Genomic DNA, 20,036 nt, shown 5'->3' on the forward strand with positions numbered 1-20,036 from the left:
TTTCTTTGCATCATCTCATCCTCTTGGCACATTCTCCAGCTCCAAGGACAGTACCTACCTCTACAATAGATGGCAGCACCTCCCACAGAGAGACATACTGCGGCAGCAGGACTGCGCCATATGATGCTTTGCCTGTGATCATAGGAGGAGGGGGCAGAGGCTGCCCTGCAATGCAGAAACAAGACAGGTGTTATATTTCAGTTCTGCTAGACAGATGCTACAGGAGGCGTCAGGAGGGTTTAAGGGCACTCCCTGATTCTACCTCTAGACCACAGCTCTGCCTCTGGAAACGTCTTTAATCAACCTCCCTATGGGATCAAACGGAGCACTGTATCTACCTCAAAGAGAGCTCAAGCAAAGCTGAAGGCTGGGCCAGGGCTGGTGTATTTATTCAGCGGCAAGAGCCACCTATCCAACTCGAGAGAATAGAATGCAAACAGGATCTGTACAACAAAAGCACCTCCCCAGATTTGCATTTGTTTTAAGTTTGCTGGCATGACACATTTCCCCTGCATGCAGAGACTGTTAAATGCATGTGTCCTTCCCGCTGCTGGGAAGTCAGCTGAACAGCCATTTCTGTAACAAGCTGCTCTACATCCCTGGGCCTCCTACGCTTCAGAAAATATTTTCAACTAATCAGCGGGACATATCCATGTGGGGAGCAGCAGGGATCCAGCAGACCCCCTTGGTGGCCAATTTTAAAGCTTCTCTGGTATAGCACAGGCCAGCATTTAAGGGGTAGAGAAGTGGCTCTGAGATTTATCACCACCTATGATCTTGGTGAAGAGTTGACGGAGTTTGAAGAACTTGGACGTGTAGTCTCCAGCCTCTGTCAGCACGGCGTCGTAGTCTGGAAAACAAGCACGCACCTGTTACAGAGCATCGTCAGCTTTAGGAAAGTACTCATGTAAAGCACAGCAAGAGGTCAAAGCCAAAGGGGTAACGTGTTTATCTCAGGCCTTGTGGACATTAAGGAAATCTGCACTGGTTGATTAACTACACAAGCACAAAGTTCCTTAATGCAGACAGGGCCTGAGACATTGTCCCATTGTGTGGAGAGAGAGTTACTTAACAGTAAAGGGATTCTGAAAATGGGCGTAAAATAAAAGTAAAGAGAAACGGCTTGAACCCACACCTATTCCTGGTATAATAAACGTGTATGGTCAAATTCTGCCCCCCACGTTCATTTCTACAATGCCCTACTGAAGTCAAAGGCAACAGTGCATGAAAGTTTGAGGACACAACAGGGCTCTTAACCAATACCCTTCCTCTCCCATCCATTTTCCCATTATGCTTTATGGGTTTTCCCCTGCCTCATACAACTGACAGACAAATAAAATACTTTCTTAACTGCTATTGCAAGCCAAAGAGGAGGGGAAGAAATATGGATGGATGTTAAATGCCTATGTTTCAGGTATGAAATCTCTCTACTTCTTGCAATCAGAGGTTCAAATCACAGTAAGCTCAAGTCAACCCTTCTTCATGCAACACAAATACGTAGAGAATAGTGCCATGTGGTAAATGGATAGGGGTCCTATCTGCCTTGTATGGTCCCAGACACCTTTCCATACGAGCATAGATTTGTCTTAGAATCCTATGCTAACATTTCCTCTTTTCCCTCACTACTGTTCTGCGGTTGCTGCTTTCCTCCCCAGTGTTGGCTGAACATACCGAGGGTCCCATTCTGCATCTGCTTTTAACTCCATGTAGGCTAAAGTCAATAGTTTTGGTGAGGACTTATGGGATTAAAATTGCTATAAGATACTATTCAAATTGTTAAAAGTCAAAGCCAAGCAACCAACTATTTTGATGTCAGAGGTCTCAGGTGGTCTTTCCTTAATCATTAATTGAAAGAGAGGAGAGACACTATAGAGAAAACAGCACCACTTGATGTTAACTATATGTCAGGGGTCGGCAACCTTTCAGAAGTGATGTGCCAAGTCTTCATTTATTCACTCTAATTTAAGGTTTCGTGTGCCAGTAATACATTTTAACCTTTTTAGAAGGTCTCTTTCTCTAAGTCTATAATATATAACTAAACTATTGTTGTATGTAAAGTAAATAAGGGCTTTAAAATGTTTAAGCAGCTTCATTTAAAATTAAATTAAAATGCAAAGCCCCCCGGACCGGTGGCCAGGACCCAGGCAGTGAGTGTGCCACTGAAAATCAGCTCACGTGCTGCCTTTGGCACACGTGCCATAGGTTGCCTACCCCTGCTATATGTCTTCATCTACTGAGTGGTTTCTGACTCAATTCATAGTGAAGGGTTCTCCCAACTACTGGAATAGGACTAGAAATATGGAGTGTTAAAAGAAACCCTTTGTCAGAGTCACACCATCTTCCCAGATGAGCCAAAATGGTCTTTCTTCTCTCCTGTTTGGGTGATGGTATCATGTTCAAGGTCTGTCCTCAGAGACAGCACCTAGATCCTTCAAGGAAGTGATAGGCATAGAGCTTTCCATCAGCTGTAGCTGGCTCAAAGGCTGCAGGCTTGCAATGGGCATGCAAGCGGGGCATTGAATGAAAACTCACCATAACTCGTGACATCTGGCTTGTACTCATCACTATCCAGAGCACCATTCATGAAGCCAAAGTTGGTGCCCCCATGGAACATGTAGAGATTGATGGATGCTCCTGTTTTGAGGACTTCTGCTACAGAATTCACCATATCTGTAAAGGAAGGAAAACTCCCAACAAGGGCTCCAAGCATCACAAATCAAGAAGCTAGTATACCAGAGTATGGACTGAACATGCCATCATTCAAGAATTTCAAACTGAGCATTTTGTTTACAATCACCTTCCTCTCCCAATACTTCATGAGCCCAATTCATGCCTTGGGTAACTCCAGTCACTTACAACTACACCTCTACCACGACATAACACGACCTGATATAACATGAATTCGCATATAACGTAGTAAAACAGCACTCGGGGGGGGGGCGTGGCAGGGCTGTGTGCTCCGGCAGATCAAAGCAATTTCGATATAATGCGGTTAGATTTTTTGGTTCCTGAGGACAGCGTAATATCAGGGTAGAGGTGTACCTTCTAGAAGGCAGCCTTTCCACTTGAAATGTTCTGCAGGAATCATTCATGCACACCCTGTCCGAGAGAGTCTGCATTCCCAACTCAGGCAAAGTTTTCACTGACTTCAGTGGGAATTCTGCCTAGGCAAGGTCCTTGATTAACTATACTGATTATAGAGTTACACAGAGAATTGCACAGGGAGGAGACAAGTTATTTTAAATGCATTATGTCATGACCACATTATTTAAGGTTCCCTTTTTTTTTTAAACCTTGCTCCTTAACACATGAACTGAAATGGGACGCGACACTTTTGGAAGTACTAGGTTTGCAAAAAGGTAAAATAATCTTGCCGGAGTGAAAACAAATCTTTTTACTATGCATATAATGTAACGACAGAGCTATCACAAAAGCCTCATGTCATTTTTACTACTGCTGCAGCATACATATGCAGAATAGAGTCCCTTCGAAATTTCCAATTTGCAGAAGATAGGGATGAAGCAGCTAAGGCACTGGGCTAGGAGTCAGGAGATCTGTGTTCTATTCTCAAATCTGCCACAGACTCTCTCTCTGTGACCTAGGCTGTCATTTCGTCTCTCTGTGCCTCAGTTCCCCATCTGTAAAATGGGGCTAATACTATTTCCCTATCCACATGGGTGTTGGAAGAATACATTCGTTAATGATAGTGAGGCACTCGGATTCTGTGGTGATAGGAGCCACATAAAAATGTAGATCACTAGAACAAAACCATTTGACTCCCGTTAATTTTAAGGCAGGTTGTGGTGTTAAGTACCATACAACACTGAACATTTAGGCAAGATGGTCTATAGGCGGCCATTTTCACTAGTCCAGTATCAATTATTTTTTTCCCAAGCAACAATACTGAGCTTATTCTAAAGCACCTTTTATCTTGGGATCTCAAATTGCTTTATGGGCCTGCTCCAATGCACATTGAAGTCAATAGAGAATCTCCCACTGATTTCAGTGGGCAATGATTTGTCCCTATGATGACCCACACCCCTGAAAAGGTAGGGAGGTAGGAAACAGTGGAGGAGGTGAAATCAAACCCAGGAGTCCTTTCTAATATCCTCACAATTACTATCCTTTCCTTTCCCTTCCACATTATCTCTAACCCCAATTAAAAAAGTCTTCTACAATCCACATAACTATCAGTTCTTCACCATATTCATTAGCCTGTATGTTGTATCCACATTGCCTACTCTTTGTCTCTTCAGATTGTAAATTCTTTAGGGCAGAGACTGTCTCTTTCCTCTGTTTGTACAGCCCCTAGCACAATGGGTAGTTGTGACCCAATTGAGGCCTTTTGGACACTGCCATAATATAAAGATCGACTACTAATGTCAATGTTTAAATCTAGATTGATTGTTTTTCTGAAAGATCTGCTCTAGGAATTTTTTGGGGGCAGGTCTCTGGCCTGTGTTATACAGGAGGTCAGACTAGATGATCACAATGGTCCTTTCTGGCCTTGGAATCTATGCAACTACTCCTTGCACTAGCTTGTTGATATGCTAACTTGACATTGACAGGGATAAAAAAGGCCAAAAAAACCCCACAGCAATGTGTGAATCCACTAAAGAGGTTATAAATTTAGACACCTGCTCAGAGCTAGAGGCATCACTGGATAGGAAACTTGATGGAGACAGCATTACTGTGCCATGTTGTTGACAGCAATATATCACAATAAATCCTAAGTGTGTGATGATAATATATGGTGCTCACCATCTGCATCAAAGATATTATGAGGGCCGCCCCAGCTATCAAACCATCCAGTCCAATACTCCATCACCATCTTCGGCTTATTTTGCTGTTATAAAAACAAAAGACAGAATTACATAGATGGGGTGGTATGGTGATCCAGTGCTCACCCTTGTTTTCCAGAGGCCCATCATCGGAGTGCTGTTGGAGGAAAAGGCCCTTTAAAGGGTTTCTTCCCAAGCTGACAGAAAAGATCTAGAGATAAAACCCTGGACAAGCAAGACACAGAAACACCTAGGACAGATGGGCAAAGCAGAGCCTGCAGCATATACAGTCTCCTACGATCACACCACCAGAAGGGAAACACAAAGCAACGCAAAAGAACAGGTGACACCGAATGGTTCCACATATCAAGGCTTTGAGCAACTGGAGCAAAAAACAAGCCAACTGCCACGGTTTAGTTTCTGCTAGAAATTCACATTTATAAACGTCTACTTATCAGCCACGCCACTGCAGTTTACGAGTTTGCAGGTGTGCTGTAGCCAATGCTTGCCAAGGTGGGAACAGCAGACCTTAGCGACTTAATGCCTTTTTAATGCTGCATACGGTGATGGCAGGAAAGCATTAGCCTTTGTAGGACTTAGGTCTTCATTAAAAAGCAATTTCTTCCCATTCGTCATGGCTTGCCAGCTCCTTTACCTCCTGTGGAATTCCGCTTGGCCCCATCACACCAGACAGTACCACGTGCGATCAGACTTGTCTGCACTCCCCATTCAGGATGCTTACTTCTAGTCAAGGCAATTTCACCTTGTGTTTGATGGGTGGGGGTTATCTGATGCTATGTAAAAGTAGCATTAAAGAAAATCATGTTCCATTAGGAGAATACAATTGCGGGTACCTGTAATGTTCTAATTGCTCCAGGTTCAGATCAGATCTTGATAAAATACAGTATCAATCAGTCTCGGACAAAACAGTCAAACAGGGCATTTAATCAGTGCCTGGAATAGAGACCATATCAAGGACAAACACCTATGATTCAGACTCCCTAAGAACACGCACGGTCAGCCCTCCAACCTCTATAATTAACTAGTATTGCAGAGGGAGTGCTGTTCTCCAAGGGTCACGCTGTACCTTGTGATCAGCAATGACTACGAGGTTGGTGAAGAACATGCTAGTTCTTGCTCCAGTGCCAGCTCAGCATGGCAAGGCCAATTACAGCAGAACCTCTCTAGCCCGTGGGTCATAAAGTCAGGTTAAAATGGCTGGATTTGCCCCGCAGTTTCCAAGAATGTGCAGTCCCAGTTAAGTTCCAAGCTGGAAAACAGGGAGATGAGAGAACAGACAGGCAACAGCCCAGGGACACAAAGCAATTCTGCAAATCTTTCCAGGCTGGCATTTAGGGGAGGAAGGGAAGGTGGTGGTGGAGGAGGAGGCAAGTGTGTGCAATCAAAGAGGAGATTGTCATCATTTAAAAAATAAAACTTGGTCCCATTTCACTGCTGTGGCATCTCACAATCAGGCTGCAATCTGAGCAAAGTGCTCATTCACCAATTCCCCAGCCCTTTACATCTCTTACTTCTCTGACAGTGCAGGGAATCTGGGGCATTCGGGTGAAACACTAGACTGGAGTGGTCCTCTGCAAATGAGCAGTATTAAATAAAACGCCATGCAGGCAGTGTTGCTGGGATGGCAGGGGGTGCCCTGGGACAGGATCCTGTACAAGGTGCTGTCATTAAGCCAATATGTAGGCATATCTGCAAGGAGACAGAATCTCATTGAGTCAAACTGCCTCCTGATCAGTTTTGGACCTGGATACCCAAGTCTTTAGAGAGAAAAGACTGTTAGAGTGGTGAATCACTCCAGGTGAGAGTAGGAATGAAGCTACTACTGTTTGTTTGACACAGACTCAAGACATCACCTCCACCCGCCCCACTATATCAGTTACAAAAGGACAAGGTACAGTACACAATGGGTTAATCCAGTGCTTGGTGTCCTTTGCTTAAATTTGATTTGGGTCAGAAATCTAATACAGTTCACCACCTTAGCTTATCCATAAATCTGGCATGACAGGCTTATGAGAAGCTCAGGCTTGGAATGGAGGTGTGAAGGCTGCAGATAAGGACTGAAATGCATTGGCAGAGCTGGGTGAGACCCTGGATGGGAACAGCAGGTGGAGAGGGCATTGCAGGTGAAACTGGAATTTGCTGGCAAAGCTGTATAGCAGCTAAGATTGAGATAGCAGGAGAGGAGTGAGGTAGGATGGCAAAGCTAGAACAACAGAGGAGAGAGCAAACAGTGGCTACACATACCAGGCCCAATGCGTTCATGGAGTCCATTCTATGAACTCTATAATCCAAATCCCATTTTCAATTGCCAGAACCTGCTGTTCAAAGGCACCTAAATAGAGAACCTGGTTTTCAAGCTTGAGGCATTAAATTAGGGAGTCCAGTTCTCAAACTGACAAGCAGGAACATTTAGGGACATGCCTAAATGGCTGGTGGAGCCCGTCAACTATGGAAACATGCACCCAAACTTCCCACTGAAGCTGCTGTAATGAGCTGCCATGTTGAATTTGCTTTATCAGAGGAGACTGAAACCTCTATTACTGTGCAGGGGCTGCAGCGCAGTATAGCCTGATTGGCAGCTCACTGGCCCCTCGATGATTACATACTTCTGAAAAGACGTTGCTCAGCCTGACCCTGGCTTGGTTGGCTGTGTCATAGGCACAAGACTTTTATTTTTATCCTGATCTCGACATGGCTGCGACTGTGTGTGAACCAAGCAGCTTGGCAAACAGAAGGAGCCTTCACTTTGCTTTGTGAGTTCACTTGATTTAAGAAACACTTAGTCCACCCCCCAAAAATTTTATACACAGGGAATTTAAACTTTAAATTACCCTTAATCCCTCAGATATTTAGTACAAGTCCAAAAAACCTTCCCATCATCTCTCCATTAACAAACACTTGAGGGGATAAGATTTCTGGCTTTCTGAGATAGCTGGCTACAATTAACCTTTACAGGACAGTAGAGAAGGTATTTCAGGCCAGAAACAGACCAATGCCCAGGCTTCTGTGGGTCAGGCAGAACAGCACAATCCTCTTTAAAGGAAACCACAAGTATCAGGCTATCTCCACTTGCGTAAAGAGCCCTCAAACTGCAGGTAATAAGGTCTCCAGTTCCAAGATCCAGTGGCACCTGCATATTAACACTCAGAAGCAGAGAGAACGTGGAGAATAGGAATGCTGCCAAAGGAGTCAGGCTCAACTCCCTGCTGCCAAAGTAAAATTATTCTGGCCTCTCTTCAGTGGATCAATAGCTGCGTATGTCATGGAACAATGGAATCCCAGGTGAAGGGAGTCAGATCAGGACCTGGAAATAGGAAATCTGCTCACAGATCCCAAGGGCTCCACCAGCAGAACACTTCAGAATGCCATCCCCTCTCCCCACGAGTAAGCAAGAGGCACTCAGTTACGGCTGTGAAGGACACGCTTGCCAGAAAGGCTGCTGTGGAGTCCTGCCTTCTCCTGCCAAAACTTGTTCACTTTAATTGTTTAATCGATCACTCAATATTAGAAAAAGGAATTACCAGACATTCAAATCTGTTAAGCACTAAAAAGGACAGACAAACACAGACCTCATGCTGCAAATTCAATCCGGGCAGGAGGGATAATTTAATCGCATGTCGCTGGTGGCTTTGTGACGTAGCAAGTCTATCAGGGACTCATTCCCACCATGCCATTTCCTCGAGATGCAGCTGGACTAGTGCCCCGCTATCCAAACACCATATAATTTAACAACAGGGAAGGCGGGGGGCTGGCTGTTGAACACCCAACCCGTATCTAAATCTGCATTTTGCAAACAGCCTGTACCTTTTTATACAGTGCTACCTACGTTTTTCATATTCTCAGTAACCTGCAGGTTGGCTGTGTCCCCCTCAGGGTTGCAATGACTGCAGCTGTGCTCTTGAAAAGCTGTGGGCTTCTGTCCTGAACATCTAACCCCTGGGAGGCTGAAACTAAGCGCTTAAGAGTTCTGAAGCTCCCAACTGCCCAACCCTTCAATTTCATGAGTATCCATGAATATTATGAAATTAGGATTCACCCATAACGGGCTGAACCAGAACCTTAGATCCAAACATTCACCATCTTTGAGGCATCCACAATTCAGAGCTTGCTCTGCAGCCTGTCTCTCTCTCTCTCTCTGCATTATACCAGAGCCAGGCCTCAGCTGTAGAAATTCTGATGCACACACTCTATCCCCGCACTTTCCCAAAGATAGATCCCAGGTTGCGAACACTAGCCAAGCTCCACAACCAGATGGGAAAGCAAGCAGTAAGGGAGCACTGGGGTGCAGCCTCCTTAAAGTCCCATCCAACTTCCACTGGAATCAATGGGAAACTTTCCATTGACTTCAAAGGGATTTGGCCCTAAAGGAAGGGGAGCCTGGAGCATCCACCACAAAAGCAAGGTATCAGTGTTTGGATGACACTGTTTCAACGATAAGAACAGGCTGAACAAAGGCAAATCTTTGCATCTTACCTGTACTGAGTCCAGAAAGTCCAGGAAGCTGTAATCCATCTTCTGAAAGTTAACAGTGGCCAAAGCTGTTGAGAAAGAAGAATCTTCACTAGCGCTGATGGGTAATCAATCCCCTCAACTGATGGAGCTTTTCCACATACCAGGACGGGGCATCAACCCAACACCAACTCAGAGGGAAAATAAGCCAATTACTGAATCATTAACACAACACTCTGCAGCACACCTGGGTGCTCCTTGGAGGTCTCCGATCCAAGTCCTGACCTACCATGAAACTTCTCAGCTTGTGGACTTCAACAAACAGTGGAATAGCTGCAGGCCACATTTCTAGCTCTGAATGTTCACACAGAGATACAAGCAAGAAATAACAGCAGCCCACCTCATGGGGTATCCCAGGGCTTAATTAGCATTCGTAAAGCACTTGGAGATCCTTAGATGAAAGGCACCACAAAAATCATATCTGGAGGCAATTCTGATCTTTCACTGCAGGATACTCTATCCCTGGCAGAGGCTTACAGCTTAACGGTTCTGTGGGGGGTAAGTGAACAAGAGCAGGGATTGAGAAACCACAATCCGAATGAGCTGGCTAGATCTCCCAATTAAAGTCTACATCTCAGCAGGGAGACACACCAGTGTTTTCCTGGAAACAAGCCGACAGGTAGATAGATTATGCTCATTGCATGCTGGGTGAAAGGCACTGCAAAGTCCAGGAGAACTAGGGCACATGGCCCCTTGACAGCTCTTTGGAACAGCATACACCACTGCCCAGTAACCAACGTTTCTCAACCCAGCAGGGGCTGTGGTGTGAAGAACCCTGAACTCTTCCCTTGCCTTTGCCTGACATTTAAGACACTCCAGTCCAAGAGCTCTGATGTAAGGAGCAGTGGTACACGCAGTGTTAATACAGAAATACATTATTCCACAATAATCTAAAAGAGAGCTGGCATCAGCTCCAGCCCCTGTTCTGTCAAGCACAATGATTCAAACAGAATATTTACAAGAGCCAGAGCCTGCATTTCACCATTTTTACCTTGATTTTCACAGATTTCTGTAACCAATGTGCAAACCCTGAGACTTTGGTACAGATGAGTAAGTCATTTATTTTGCAAGAACAAAACATGAGTTTACTGCTGGTGGAACGCACTGGTTGAAAGCCCTGGAGACAAGGTGCCCAGTATTGCTTTCAGTGCAAATCAAGAACTCTGCTGAAACTGGTGGGAGAACAAAATCAAGCCCAAAGCCTCAGATCAGGTAAAGCATGGGCAGCAGCAGGGTACGCTTTACACACATCCCATCCCAGTGCACCTCAGTCCTGACCTGGAGGGACCAGGAGTTTGGATTCTGTGGCCCATTTAGCCCTTAGGTTCACTGTCAAGACTGCCAACAAGCTTGCCAATTAGTGCAGAGTGTGATGGTAGTTTATATGGGAAGAGGCCACCTGTCCACTAGGAATTAGCAATATATTGCTGAGCAGCTATCAGAGACACTGGAGAGTGACAGAGCTAACCCAGATATAAAGATGAGCTAGCTAAGTAGGTCCTCTGGAAGCTCTCCTTCCCTGTCCAAAGCACCTCCCATCTTCAGGGAGTACAAGAGGCAGCTTTTGCTAGCATGGCCCAATAACAGCCACCCACAGCCCCGTGTCTACCCCCTTGGTGGAAATTGTAATAGATAATCTGCATAGCAATGCAAAGCCTGCTCCCAGGACCCTGCCTAATGCACTGGGTTGGATGCTGGGGATTGGTGTGCGGGAGATACTTTACCCTACTCCAGCCTGTGGAGAAGTACTGAAGCTTTGTCACGCCAGCCTCAGGGTTTAAGGAGCCTCTGCAGCTCTTGCACCTCCTTCCTTAGCCCAGGTCGATGGCTGATGGATCCATACAGACAGCGAGCTACAGACTTCGATGCTACCCCCAGAGAGCTGCAGCACATGGTATATGCTGTGTCCATGGGCGTGGAGAGGATGCACACCACGAGAAGCCTTGCTCCCACCACTGCACTGATTCTGCTGCCAGCAGGGTGCTTTACAGCCACAGAGTAGGAGCTAGGAGAGAACTATCAGACTGGCTACGACACCCTGGGGCAGATGCCCTTCCATAATGGATATTCTTCTCCGCAAGGCACCTGTCAGCCACTAGCATGAATGGGAATCATGCACACATTTTAAAAGGAAACCAAGCCTCCACTGACTCGAAGAGTGAACCAGGCCTCAGGACCATGGCTTTATATTCCTCTCCAACCTCATGACAGCAGTTTCTCCTCTCATCTTTCTGCCTTTTTCTACCGCAGATTCTATTCCCTTCCCTTTTGTGCTTTCAGCCACCTTGCTGCTGCTGCAGCATCACTTGAAGCCCTAGTTATTCCGCGTTCCTGATTACTTGACATGTTGACTCTAATGAGCAGATTGTTATGACATCTAAAAGGCGAATTGGTATCAAAGCCCTCTCATCACACAGCCCTCTGGAAAAGACAACTCCGCACGTGAGAGAGCTCCAAGGCAGTAAACATTCCCAGGGAAGGCAACGAGTGCTGAAAAGGAGATTTCCACCCTCACCCCTTCCAAATGCTGAGCTCACTGGCAGGGAGAGAGTGACCCTGTGTGGCCAAGGCTGGAAACTGCTGTAGCTGAAAGGAAAACTGGAACAGGCTACACTAAGTCGGGGTGCAACTCTACAAGCTTCAGAGTTACACCAAGAATGAATTCCCGCCGCCTCCTTATATATTTATTTAAAACGTAAGGGCAAAGATCACTTATTTGGTGATCTCCATGCGCTTCTCTCTGGACTGAACATCAGCAGCATTTGTGACTAAGGCTATGATTTAGCCACGGCTATTTTTAGTAAAAGTCACCGTGACCTGGCCTTGACTTTTACTAAAAATACCCCTGACTAAATCGTAGTTGCTGGGTGTAGAGGGGGCGCGCCAGCAACGCTACTGGGAGTGGGTGGGAGTAGCTCCAGCATGTTACCGCTGCTGGGTGGGGGGAGTGGTCTGGGACCCCGCTGCTGATGCTCTGCGGGTGGAGGGGCGGCCCGGGGCCTTGCCGCTGCTCTTGGATTGCTGCTCCATGGCAGCGCCCAGGACTAGCTGCCTGGGGCTACCTGAGCAGCGGCCAGTGTGGCTGACCCCAGGCCGGCCCAGCTGCTAGAGCAGCCCTGGCGTCAGCCACACCTGCCGCTGCAGAAGTCACGGAGGACCTGGAAAGTCTGGAGTCCGTGACCTCAGTGAAAGACTTGCTGCCTTACTTGTGACTAACATAGCCCTGGGACCTGCACACCGTTACACAGGAGAGTTATCGTTACTCAGGTGGGTAGCCCCGCTGAAGTCAATAGTGAAGTGAGTAAGGGCTAGCTGCAGGATCAGGCATGGAAAAAGCAACATCTCAATATGATGCTGTGTACAACACCATCAGCTGCAGAACACAGAAACCAGAGGTCATGCACTTGGGTTTCTACATGGCTAGGTGCTAAACTGGGTTTCTAGGAGTTATTTTCAGGGGGATTGTAGCTCGTTAGGAGGATTGATTTGTTATGTGATTTATACCACAAAAGTCAACTCGTCCCTCCCGACTCCTCTTCACAACCCAAAAGTTCCACGCTCTAGGGACAAGCACACAGATGCCACAGTAACCCACAGCTAGTCAGCCTGCCCCCCCCCCTTCGAAACTATTTTCAACTCTTTCAGAATGGTAAGTTTCAGTCTCCCATTTTAGCTTTTAATGAGGTCTTCTGACTTTTAACCTGAAATCCAAAATCCTAACAAAAGGTGATCGCACTTTTAGTAATTGTTAGGGTAACTAGTGCTTACGTGTAGGCATTTTTAATGTGTTAAATTGAAATAAAATAACTAGGGCAGTATTTTTAGCATCAACCGCAATTTCAACCTCTTTGCTCAATACCTCTTGATATCTGATCTCTTACATCTTCCAAAGAACTCTAATGGAAGTTGCAGATGCCCCTCACCAAACAGGACGAAGTTAAATCTTATTATATCCAAGCTGTTCATCCCGATCAGCCCTCGAACTCCTCCACATGGTCTGGAAAGTGCTATATAGCTCCTCAGTGCTTAAACGGGTTGTATAGCCATGGTGCAACTCTGCTGCCATCCATATCCCAGTCATACACTGAAAAGGAGCGTGCACTAAGCTCTTTGGGACTCCCTTTCCACTGTGTGTGTACAACATCTAGCACAATGGGGCCCTCGTCCTTGACTTGTGCTCCTACGAGCTAACGCAACACAACAATTAATAAATAATAAAGATGTACCTAAGGAAATGCACCTCCCCTCATTTAAGGCATCCATCTTTTCCACCATCCCAAAGAGTTGCTTTAACTTGTCCCCTTGAAAAACATTGCAATGCCACATACCTCCTTCCACGTAGCCAGAGGATAGTCCATCCCTGTTGTCAGAAGTCATTAACAGTTCCACAATCCCTCTGTTCAACAAGGCCTAAATGAAACAAAAAAATCATTGTGCTGGGACCTGAATGTAACATTTCACCAGCACACTAAGGAGGTACAGTTCAGTATCATCCTTCTTTGGGGTGGAGGGAGGAAGATAGGGGACAGACCTCTTACCCGGATGTTTCTAAACTATTTTTCGTCCATCCATTGAAAGTAATGGAGGAAGTTTCATCTGGGGCCACAGCTGTGCACTTCACAATAAAGCACTGTGCTACTTTCTGGCCAAAATGGGCTATGTAAATATCAAACCACATCTTATTCCTGTTTTCATTGAAGTTAATGGCAAAATCCCCATTCATTTCAATGTGAGCAGGCCCCTTCCCTTTGACGGGCTGTCAAACTTTACTACCAGAAGAGAAGTGGTTGAAATATATAGATTTTCAAGCTACCACAGCCTCATATTCTGCCTCCCTTCATTTTTGTCCCATTGAGATTCTTTATTTAACTGGATTGGCCCTCCCAAATTTCAGGATGACGTATCCCCATTGGGCAAGATGTTGAACATATCTGGTAAGGTAATAAAATAAAAGGTATGGATATATAATATACCAATCTAGAAAAAGGAGGGACGACCTCGGTCATCGAGTCCAGCCCCCTGCCTTCACTAGCAGGACCAATTTTTGCCCCAGATCCCTAAGCGGCCCCCTCAAGGATTGAACTCACAACCCTGGGTTTAGCAGGCCAATGCTCAAACCACTGAGCTATCCCTCCCCACAACTCCGCTGCTTCCAATTCCAAGGGGAATATTGGGGAAAGAGGCAAAGAACAGTCTGCCTTCCTACCATTTAATATAGAAGACCAGGGTGGGTTAGCAGAATCACCAAGTAATGGACACAGTTCTCATTCATTTCTGGGCAAAGGTCATAGGTAACTATGCCAAGGGAATCCATGAATGGTGATTTCTCTTAGTTCTCCATTCTACTTTTGCCACATAGTAAAATAGGGATAAATACATATCAGTCTGAACCAGTTACCTGCAAGGATTCATTAGCTAATGTCTGTAAAGCACTTACACGATGAACGTTTACAGACTGCACAAAGGAATGTTACATTAAATCAATGTTATGACTGAGAACTTAAAGAGACAAATTTCAGAGATACATTGGCCTGGTTCCAGTGTCTTTGCCAATCTCTGTTCATCATTATACTGGATTCGCTATCATGTTTAGATCTTAATGGACACTTGTAGTGGGGCAGAATTCAGTTACTGTGGGAATTTTGGAATTTCTCTCACCTGCACTTATTTAATATTCCCAGAGTGCTGCATTAATGTTAGGTTTGCATTTATTTATTTTACCTGGACGTAAGTAAATAAAACAGTGAGTCACTGCACACTGAAATGCATTACAGGATTTCAGGGTGCAACAGGAAAACCAGGGTTAGAAACAGAGTCAAAGGCAGGCACGGGTGTATGCATTCAGATAATCACAGCAGCAGTATGCTCATGTACCTTGAGGAAGGTGGCTGCTGGCACAGGAAGTCATGACAAGGACACAGAAGGGTAAAGGCAGCACCTGACAGGGTGCGATGGGGAGTGGGAACTTAACAGGCTTTTTTGTTTTTTAATTTAAATGTGAATTTTACGATGATTGCACCGTGTTAACAACAAACACAAGTCAGGCTACAGTCACAGATGGGCAAAGGGAAGTGAAGTAACCAGCCCGTCGCACTCAAAACCCAGGGGCCAAGCCCGGAACAGAACCCAGGAGTCTCTCTGCACCAACACTATACAACACTCTCATCCAAAGGCAAGAGCAGAACCCAAGAGTCCTGATTTCCTAGTCCCTCCCCTCTAACCACTAGACAGCGCAGCCTCAGACAGGAGGTGTCACACACAACACCAGACCAGAAGGAAATAGCCTTTAAAATTCTATTCAGCCACTCGTCTGGGGCATGTAATTTGTTTTGACAGGCGAGTGAAATATCACTAGCTCTTTCATCGTCATAATCATAATGGTAAAGGTGTGCAAGCAGACTTTACACCTGTGCTGGTAAATTGTCAAGGCTGATCTCAAAGCAATGCAATAGTGCCACCTCCATGCCAGAGCGGTATAGGACCCAAACAGCCATTTACTTACATGCTCATCACTTGATATAAGAAGTGGGAGTGTGAACTAGACAGACTTTTTAAAATGGCTCTTACATGCTTTGTTCAGGCTAGAAATCAATCTTCTAACCTGTTAACCGGGACATCGCATATTTAACCCTTCTTCAAGGAGGGATTGAGTTAGACGAGAAAGAGAAATAATTCAAAGAAAGAAAGAAGAGAACTCACCACGTGAATCCTGAATACTTGCAGGTTAGTTGTGAGGAATAAGATGACCTGAGCCAGAACTAATCCAGTTAACTCTCCAACTGGCTTCTAGCACAAGGGGGCTGAAATACTTGCAAGGTTAAAGCAGGAGCTGCCAATGCCACGGCAGAAAAGCAGGGGACACAGAGTTTATGGTGCAAACCTGGGCCTGTAAATACAATACTCTAGGGAGCGGGGTCTTAGGGGCAAAAAGAGGACTGTGCCACCTGTCTGAAGCCAAGGGATGTGTGGGAGGAGGCCTTCATCCACCCAAGCCAAGATCTTAATAGTTACTCTGAATCTTACACATTTGAAACACAAGCATTTGAAAACAGGATACCATCCGCATAATATATACACACATACACACACACACAGCAGGACACTGAGCAAGTAACTTCCCTCTTATACATAACAGGATTTTTAGATTCTCACGGAAAGATGACCCTCTGAGCTATAAAGTGGCCCCAGTTGATTGTCTGCACTGGCATGGGTATTGTGCCAACAGCAGAGGTAAGCAAGTCAGCATGGCTAATATCTGATCCACTAGGATAACACAGCGCCCTCGAGTCCACACCAGCTCTTTGGGCCCAGCTCAGAAGCCCAGACTGGGGCACAGTATCTGCTTGATGAGGATGAGGGAGGCCTTAGTCAAATTAGCCTGCCTGGCCAATGCTGAGCTCCAGATTACAGAGTTTTAGGAGGAGGCTTGTCTGGCTCACAGAAACCTCTCCCCCAGGGAAGGCACTGGATCTGGCATGCCTCAGAACCACCACAAAACTGCTTCTGATCTGGAGAATGGGAATGAGCACAGCCAGGGGACAGCCTTGCCCAGGGCCAGGTGGGTATCCCTGTGTTTCTGGGAAGAGCTCATGAAGTGCAACAGTCAGCACACACGGGCTCTTGTCTGCAGTGAAGGGGTTAAACATGATCTCTTTCCCCACCCCAACCCCCATCGAGATACAGGGTGGATCACTTCACCTGCTACAGGGACATGGGTATTGGAGGTTAGCTGGATCAGACACTGACCCTGCTGAGGTTCTCCAGGTGTGCTCAGATGTCAGCAGAGGTTTGTAGGAGTGCAGGAAAGGAGGAAGCTAAAGAGCAGGCTCAGGAGGTGCCTGCCACAGGGGAGAGTGGGAGTGCCAACATTACCATTTTAACGTAGGTCAGGTACTGAGGGTCTTTGGCGTAGGAACCATATTCATTCTCCACCTGCACCGCGATGATGGGGCCCCCTTTCTTGTACTGTAGGAAGAGAGGGGAGAAGCTGATCATCAGGTTCATGGTTTCTAACCCAGCTGAAACTGGCGTTATACCAGCCCTGGGCTCAAGAAACGAATGTCTGTGAGGAGGAGAGGGGGCTCACACTTCAGCGGTTAAGGCGGAAAAGCCTGTGCCTTCCAAGCTAGGGAAAACCTGCACTGTCGCTGCTGTGGGGGAGAGGAGGGGAAGAGAGTAATCTAATGGGAGCGTCATCCTACTGTGCACCTTACTCCTCCACAGAACTCAGTAAAAGATGAGCTAGGGCTGCCCCCCTAGCCCCCACTTAAAAGCAACTCACTAGATCTGTGAGACCACCATGGCCAGCTGCAGTCTAGACTGGTTCATATGGTGGAGTCAGCACGTTTGCCAGTTATCCTGTTGTCGCTGCACGAGTGGACTCTAATGCTTACAGCAGCCAAGTGCTGGAAAGAGAGGGTGATGCATCTTACTTGCCTGGAGAGGGACCACTCTGGTCATCAAGTGATCAAAATAGGCATCCACAGCCTCCGTGAAGCCCTTGTAGGTTGTTCTCAGTTGCATTTCTGGGTCTTGGAGTAGCCAGCTAGGAGAGAATAGAAGGAGAGTCCTAGAGTAACCAGAAACTGTTCAGCAGAAGCAGCAGCAGAGGGAATCGATTGGGGACCCACTTCTGCTCCAGCCCGCATGCATTACTGCCACTCGCTTACACGTCACAGAGTTCAAGCAGAAAGAATTGCCATTTTTAAGTCATTTAGCTCAGCAACAGCTCCATCCTGCAAGGTGCTGAGGGCTTCTTGAGAGGTGCTGAGCTCCCAGCGAGCTAGATGGGAGCTGAAGGTACTCTACATCTCTCCGAAAGCACACGGCAGTATCAGACTCTAAGCTAGATATACTCAGGACATAATCATGGCCTGTACTTTTACCCAGTGCATTCACACACAGATGTACACAGACATTAGTGATTTTGTCCTGGATTCACGTTAACTGTAGCATCCAACATGCAGTTCAAGTGACTCATTAAATGACACATTGTAAAGTTTACTTTATTCTCTCTTTAACTCACTCCCAGATCAAAACAAACAGTTTCCAAGTCAAAAAGGCTTTTTCCTAGCAATAGTTCTGCAAAAGCATTTGGGATCTCAATGTCAAGCTGGATTATCTCTGTTTCAGACATCAGTCCCAATAATAAAGATCCTGCACCAGAAGTTTAGACATTAGTGTGGATAATAAAAGAGGCAGAACAGAAGCCAGTTTGCTCTCTCTGCAGCGCTAACAGGAAAATGCTTGCTTCTGCCATCGGTTCAGCAGCAATGACTCAAAGACATAGAAGGGGCAGATGTGCTGAATAATGACAGTCACTTTACATTTATATAGCATCTTTTATGGCAGAAGGGGCATGTGAGTTAAAATCCCTTCACTCGTGACTGCAGGGTGGAGGAGACCCTGCAGGTGAACACAGCAGCTATTTAGCAGCACAGAGGAACATTACACAGACATTTATGCCATGAATGGCAAAGGAATCCCATGGGACATTTGAACTTGTTTCATGTAAGAAAGAATCGCTTTCCTGACCACAATCCTATTAAGTATGTTTACAATACAAACCTCCACTTACATTTGTTAACGAGTCCAAATCAAGATTCCGGATTCTAACTGCCCTTCACCCCCTCTGACAACCCTGTACTTTGGAATATGCACTTGGGAGACTCAGTCCCATTCCAATTCACACTCATGATATCTCATGGGCTAAGCCCTATATCTCAGAAGATAAAGAGGTTCTTTGTTTTTGAGCTGGATCATTCTTGAGCTACCAGTGGAGGGGGGGGAAATATGCCCTTGATAGAAAGAAGTGGGGGTGAATTGTGAGAACAACCTATGACTTCCATCGTTTATAGTGACAGCGAGGAAGAGGAGTATTCCTGAGTTTTCTGCATTCTTACAACCAATGCTCCTTCATAAAAATACATCCTAAACCAAGCTTCCAACACCTCCAAATCACCACCCCAACACGCAGCATCCTTTCAGCTGATCTGTCCCTTCACTTCTAGTGCAGGTTTACAGGATTTAATTGGTTTGTTTGGGATAACAAAGGAACAATCAATGTGTATCCAAGTGCAGTATATTGCAGAGCTATTACAATCAGTCTAACCTCAGGAACTCTGCTCATTGCCTGTCCCTGCAGGAGAAAGCCTGGGCTAATGGTAAGAGCAAGCATCTGAGAGTCAGAATTATTGGGTTCTACATCCAACTCTGCAACTGTATGGCTCTGGCCAAGTCACAACCATGCTTTGCCTCAGTTTCCTGAACTGCAGAATGGGGATATTATTACTTACTTTATCAGGCAAAAGGGGCTCTATGAGCGCAAAATATGTTACAACAGTGACCTGGGATCAGCTAATAATGCTGTCATTTTCGACTAATATTATTTCTAACCAACTGCTTCCTGTTATCACAAGCAGCTGTGGCATCATGAGTGACAGTGAAAGGAGGGGACAAGAGAGAATCTCTCTAAGACATTCACAATCTCAGAACTCTACTCTAATTTTAATTCCCAGGTGGCAGCACATCCTGCTGCCACCTGGGCCCCCGGCTTGCACAAAACAGTTTGTTGCATGTTGTGGCAAAGTGTTAAGGCAAAAGCCTCACATCGCTGCAGGAGGATACCCCAGGGGCCTTAATCAAACTCAGTCTCCTGATAAGATTACGCTAATTGCATGAAATAGCCAAAACACACTGAACTCATTTTGTCTGAGAGTCAGGAGA

At 45.9% G+C, this 20,036-nt stretch overlaps 1 protein-coding gene across 2 annotated transcripts in view; it reads right to left on the reverse strand.

The window, feature by feature from the left end:
* The window catches only part of LOC120375759 (beta-galactosidase-1-like protein 2), a 45,821-nt gene that overhangs the window by 11,427 nt on the left and 14,358 nt on the right, over positions 1 to 20,036 (reverse strand). For both annotated transcript variants that reach the window (XM_039496671.1, XM_039496672.1), the window contains exons 5-12: positions 17,748 to 17,856; positions 17,184 to 17,276; positions 13,640 to 13,721; positions 9,276 to 9,340; positions 4,762 to 4,846; positions 2,533 to 2,670; positions 770 to 850; positions 59 to 165 (exon numbers count right to left, since the gene is read on the reverse strand). In XM_039496671.1, the coding sequence (XP_039352605.1) occupies positions 59 to 165; positions 770 to 850; positions 2,533 to 2,670; positions 4,762 to 4,846; positions 9,276 to 9,340; positions 13,640 to 13,721; positions 17,184 to 17,276; positions 17,748 to 17,856 (760 nt within the window). The remainder of the gene's footprint in view (positions 1 to 58; positions 166 to 769; positions 851 to 2,532; positions 2,671 to 4,761; positions 4,847 to 9,275; positions 9,341 to 13,639; positions 13,722 to 17,183; positions 17,277 to 17,747; positions 17,857 to 20,036) is intronic.

Source organism: Mauremys reevesii, linkage group 12 (genome assembly GCF_016161935.1).
Source record: "Mauremys reevesii isolate NIE-2019 linkage group 12, ASM1616193v1, whole genome shotgun sequence".
Taxonomy (NCBI): domain Eukaryota; kingdom Metazoa; phylum Chordata; order Testudines; family Geoemydidae; genus Mauremys; species Mauremys reevesii.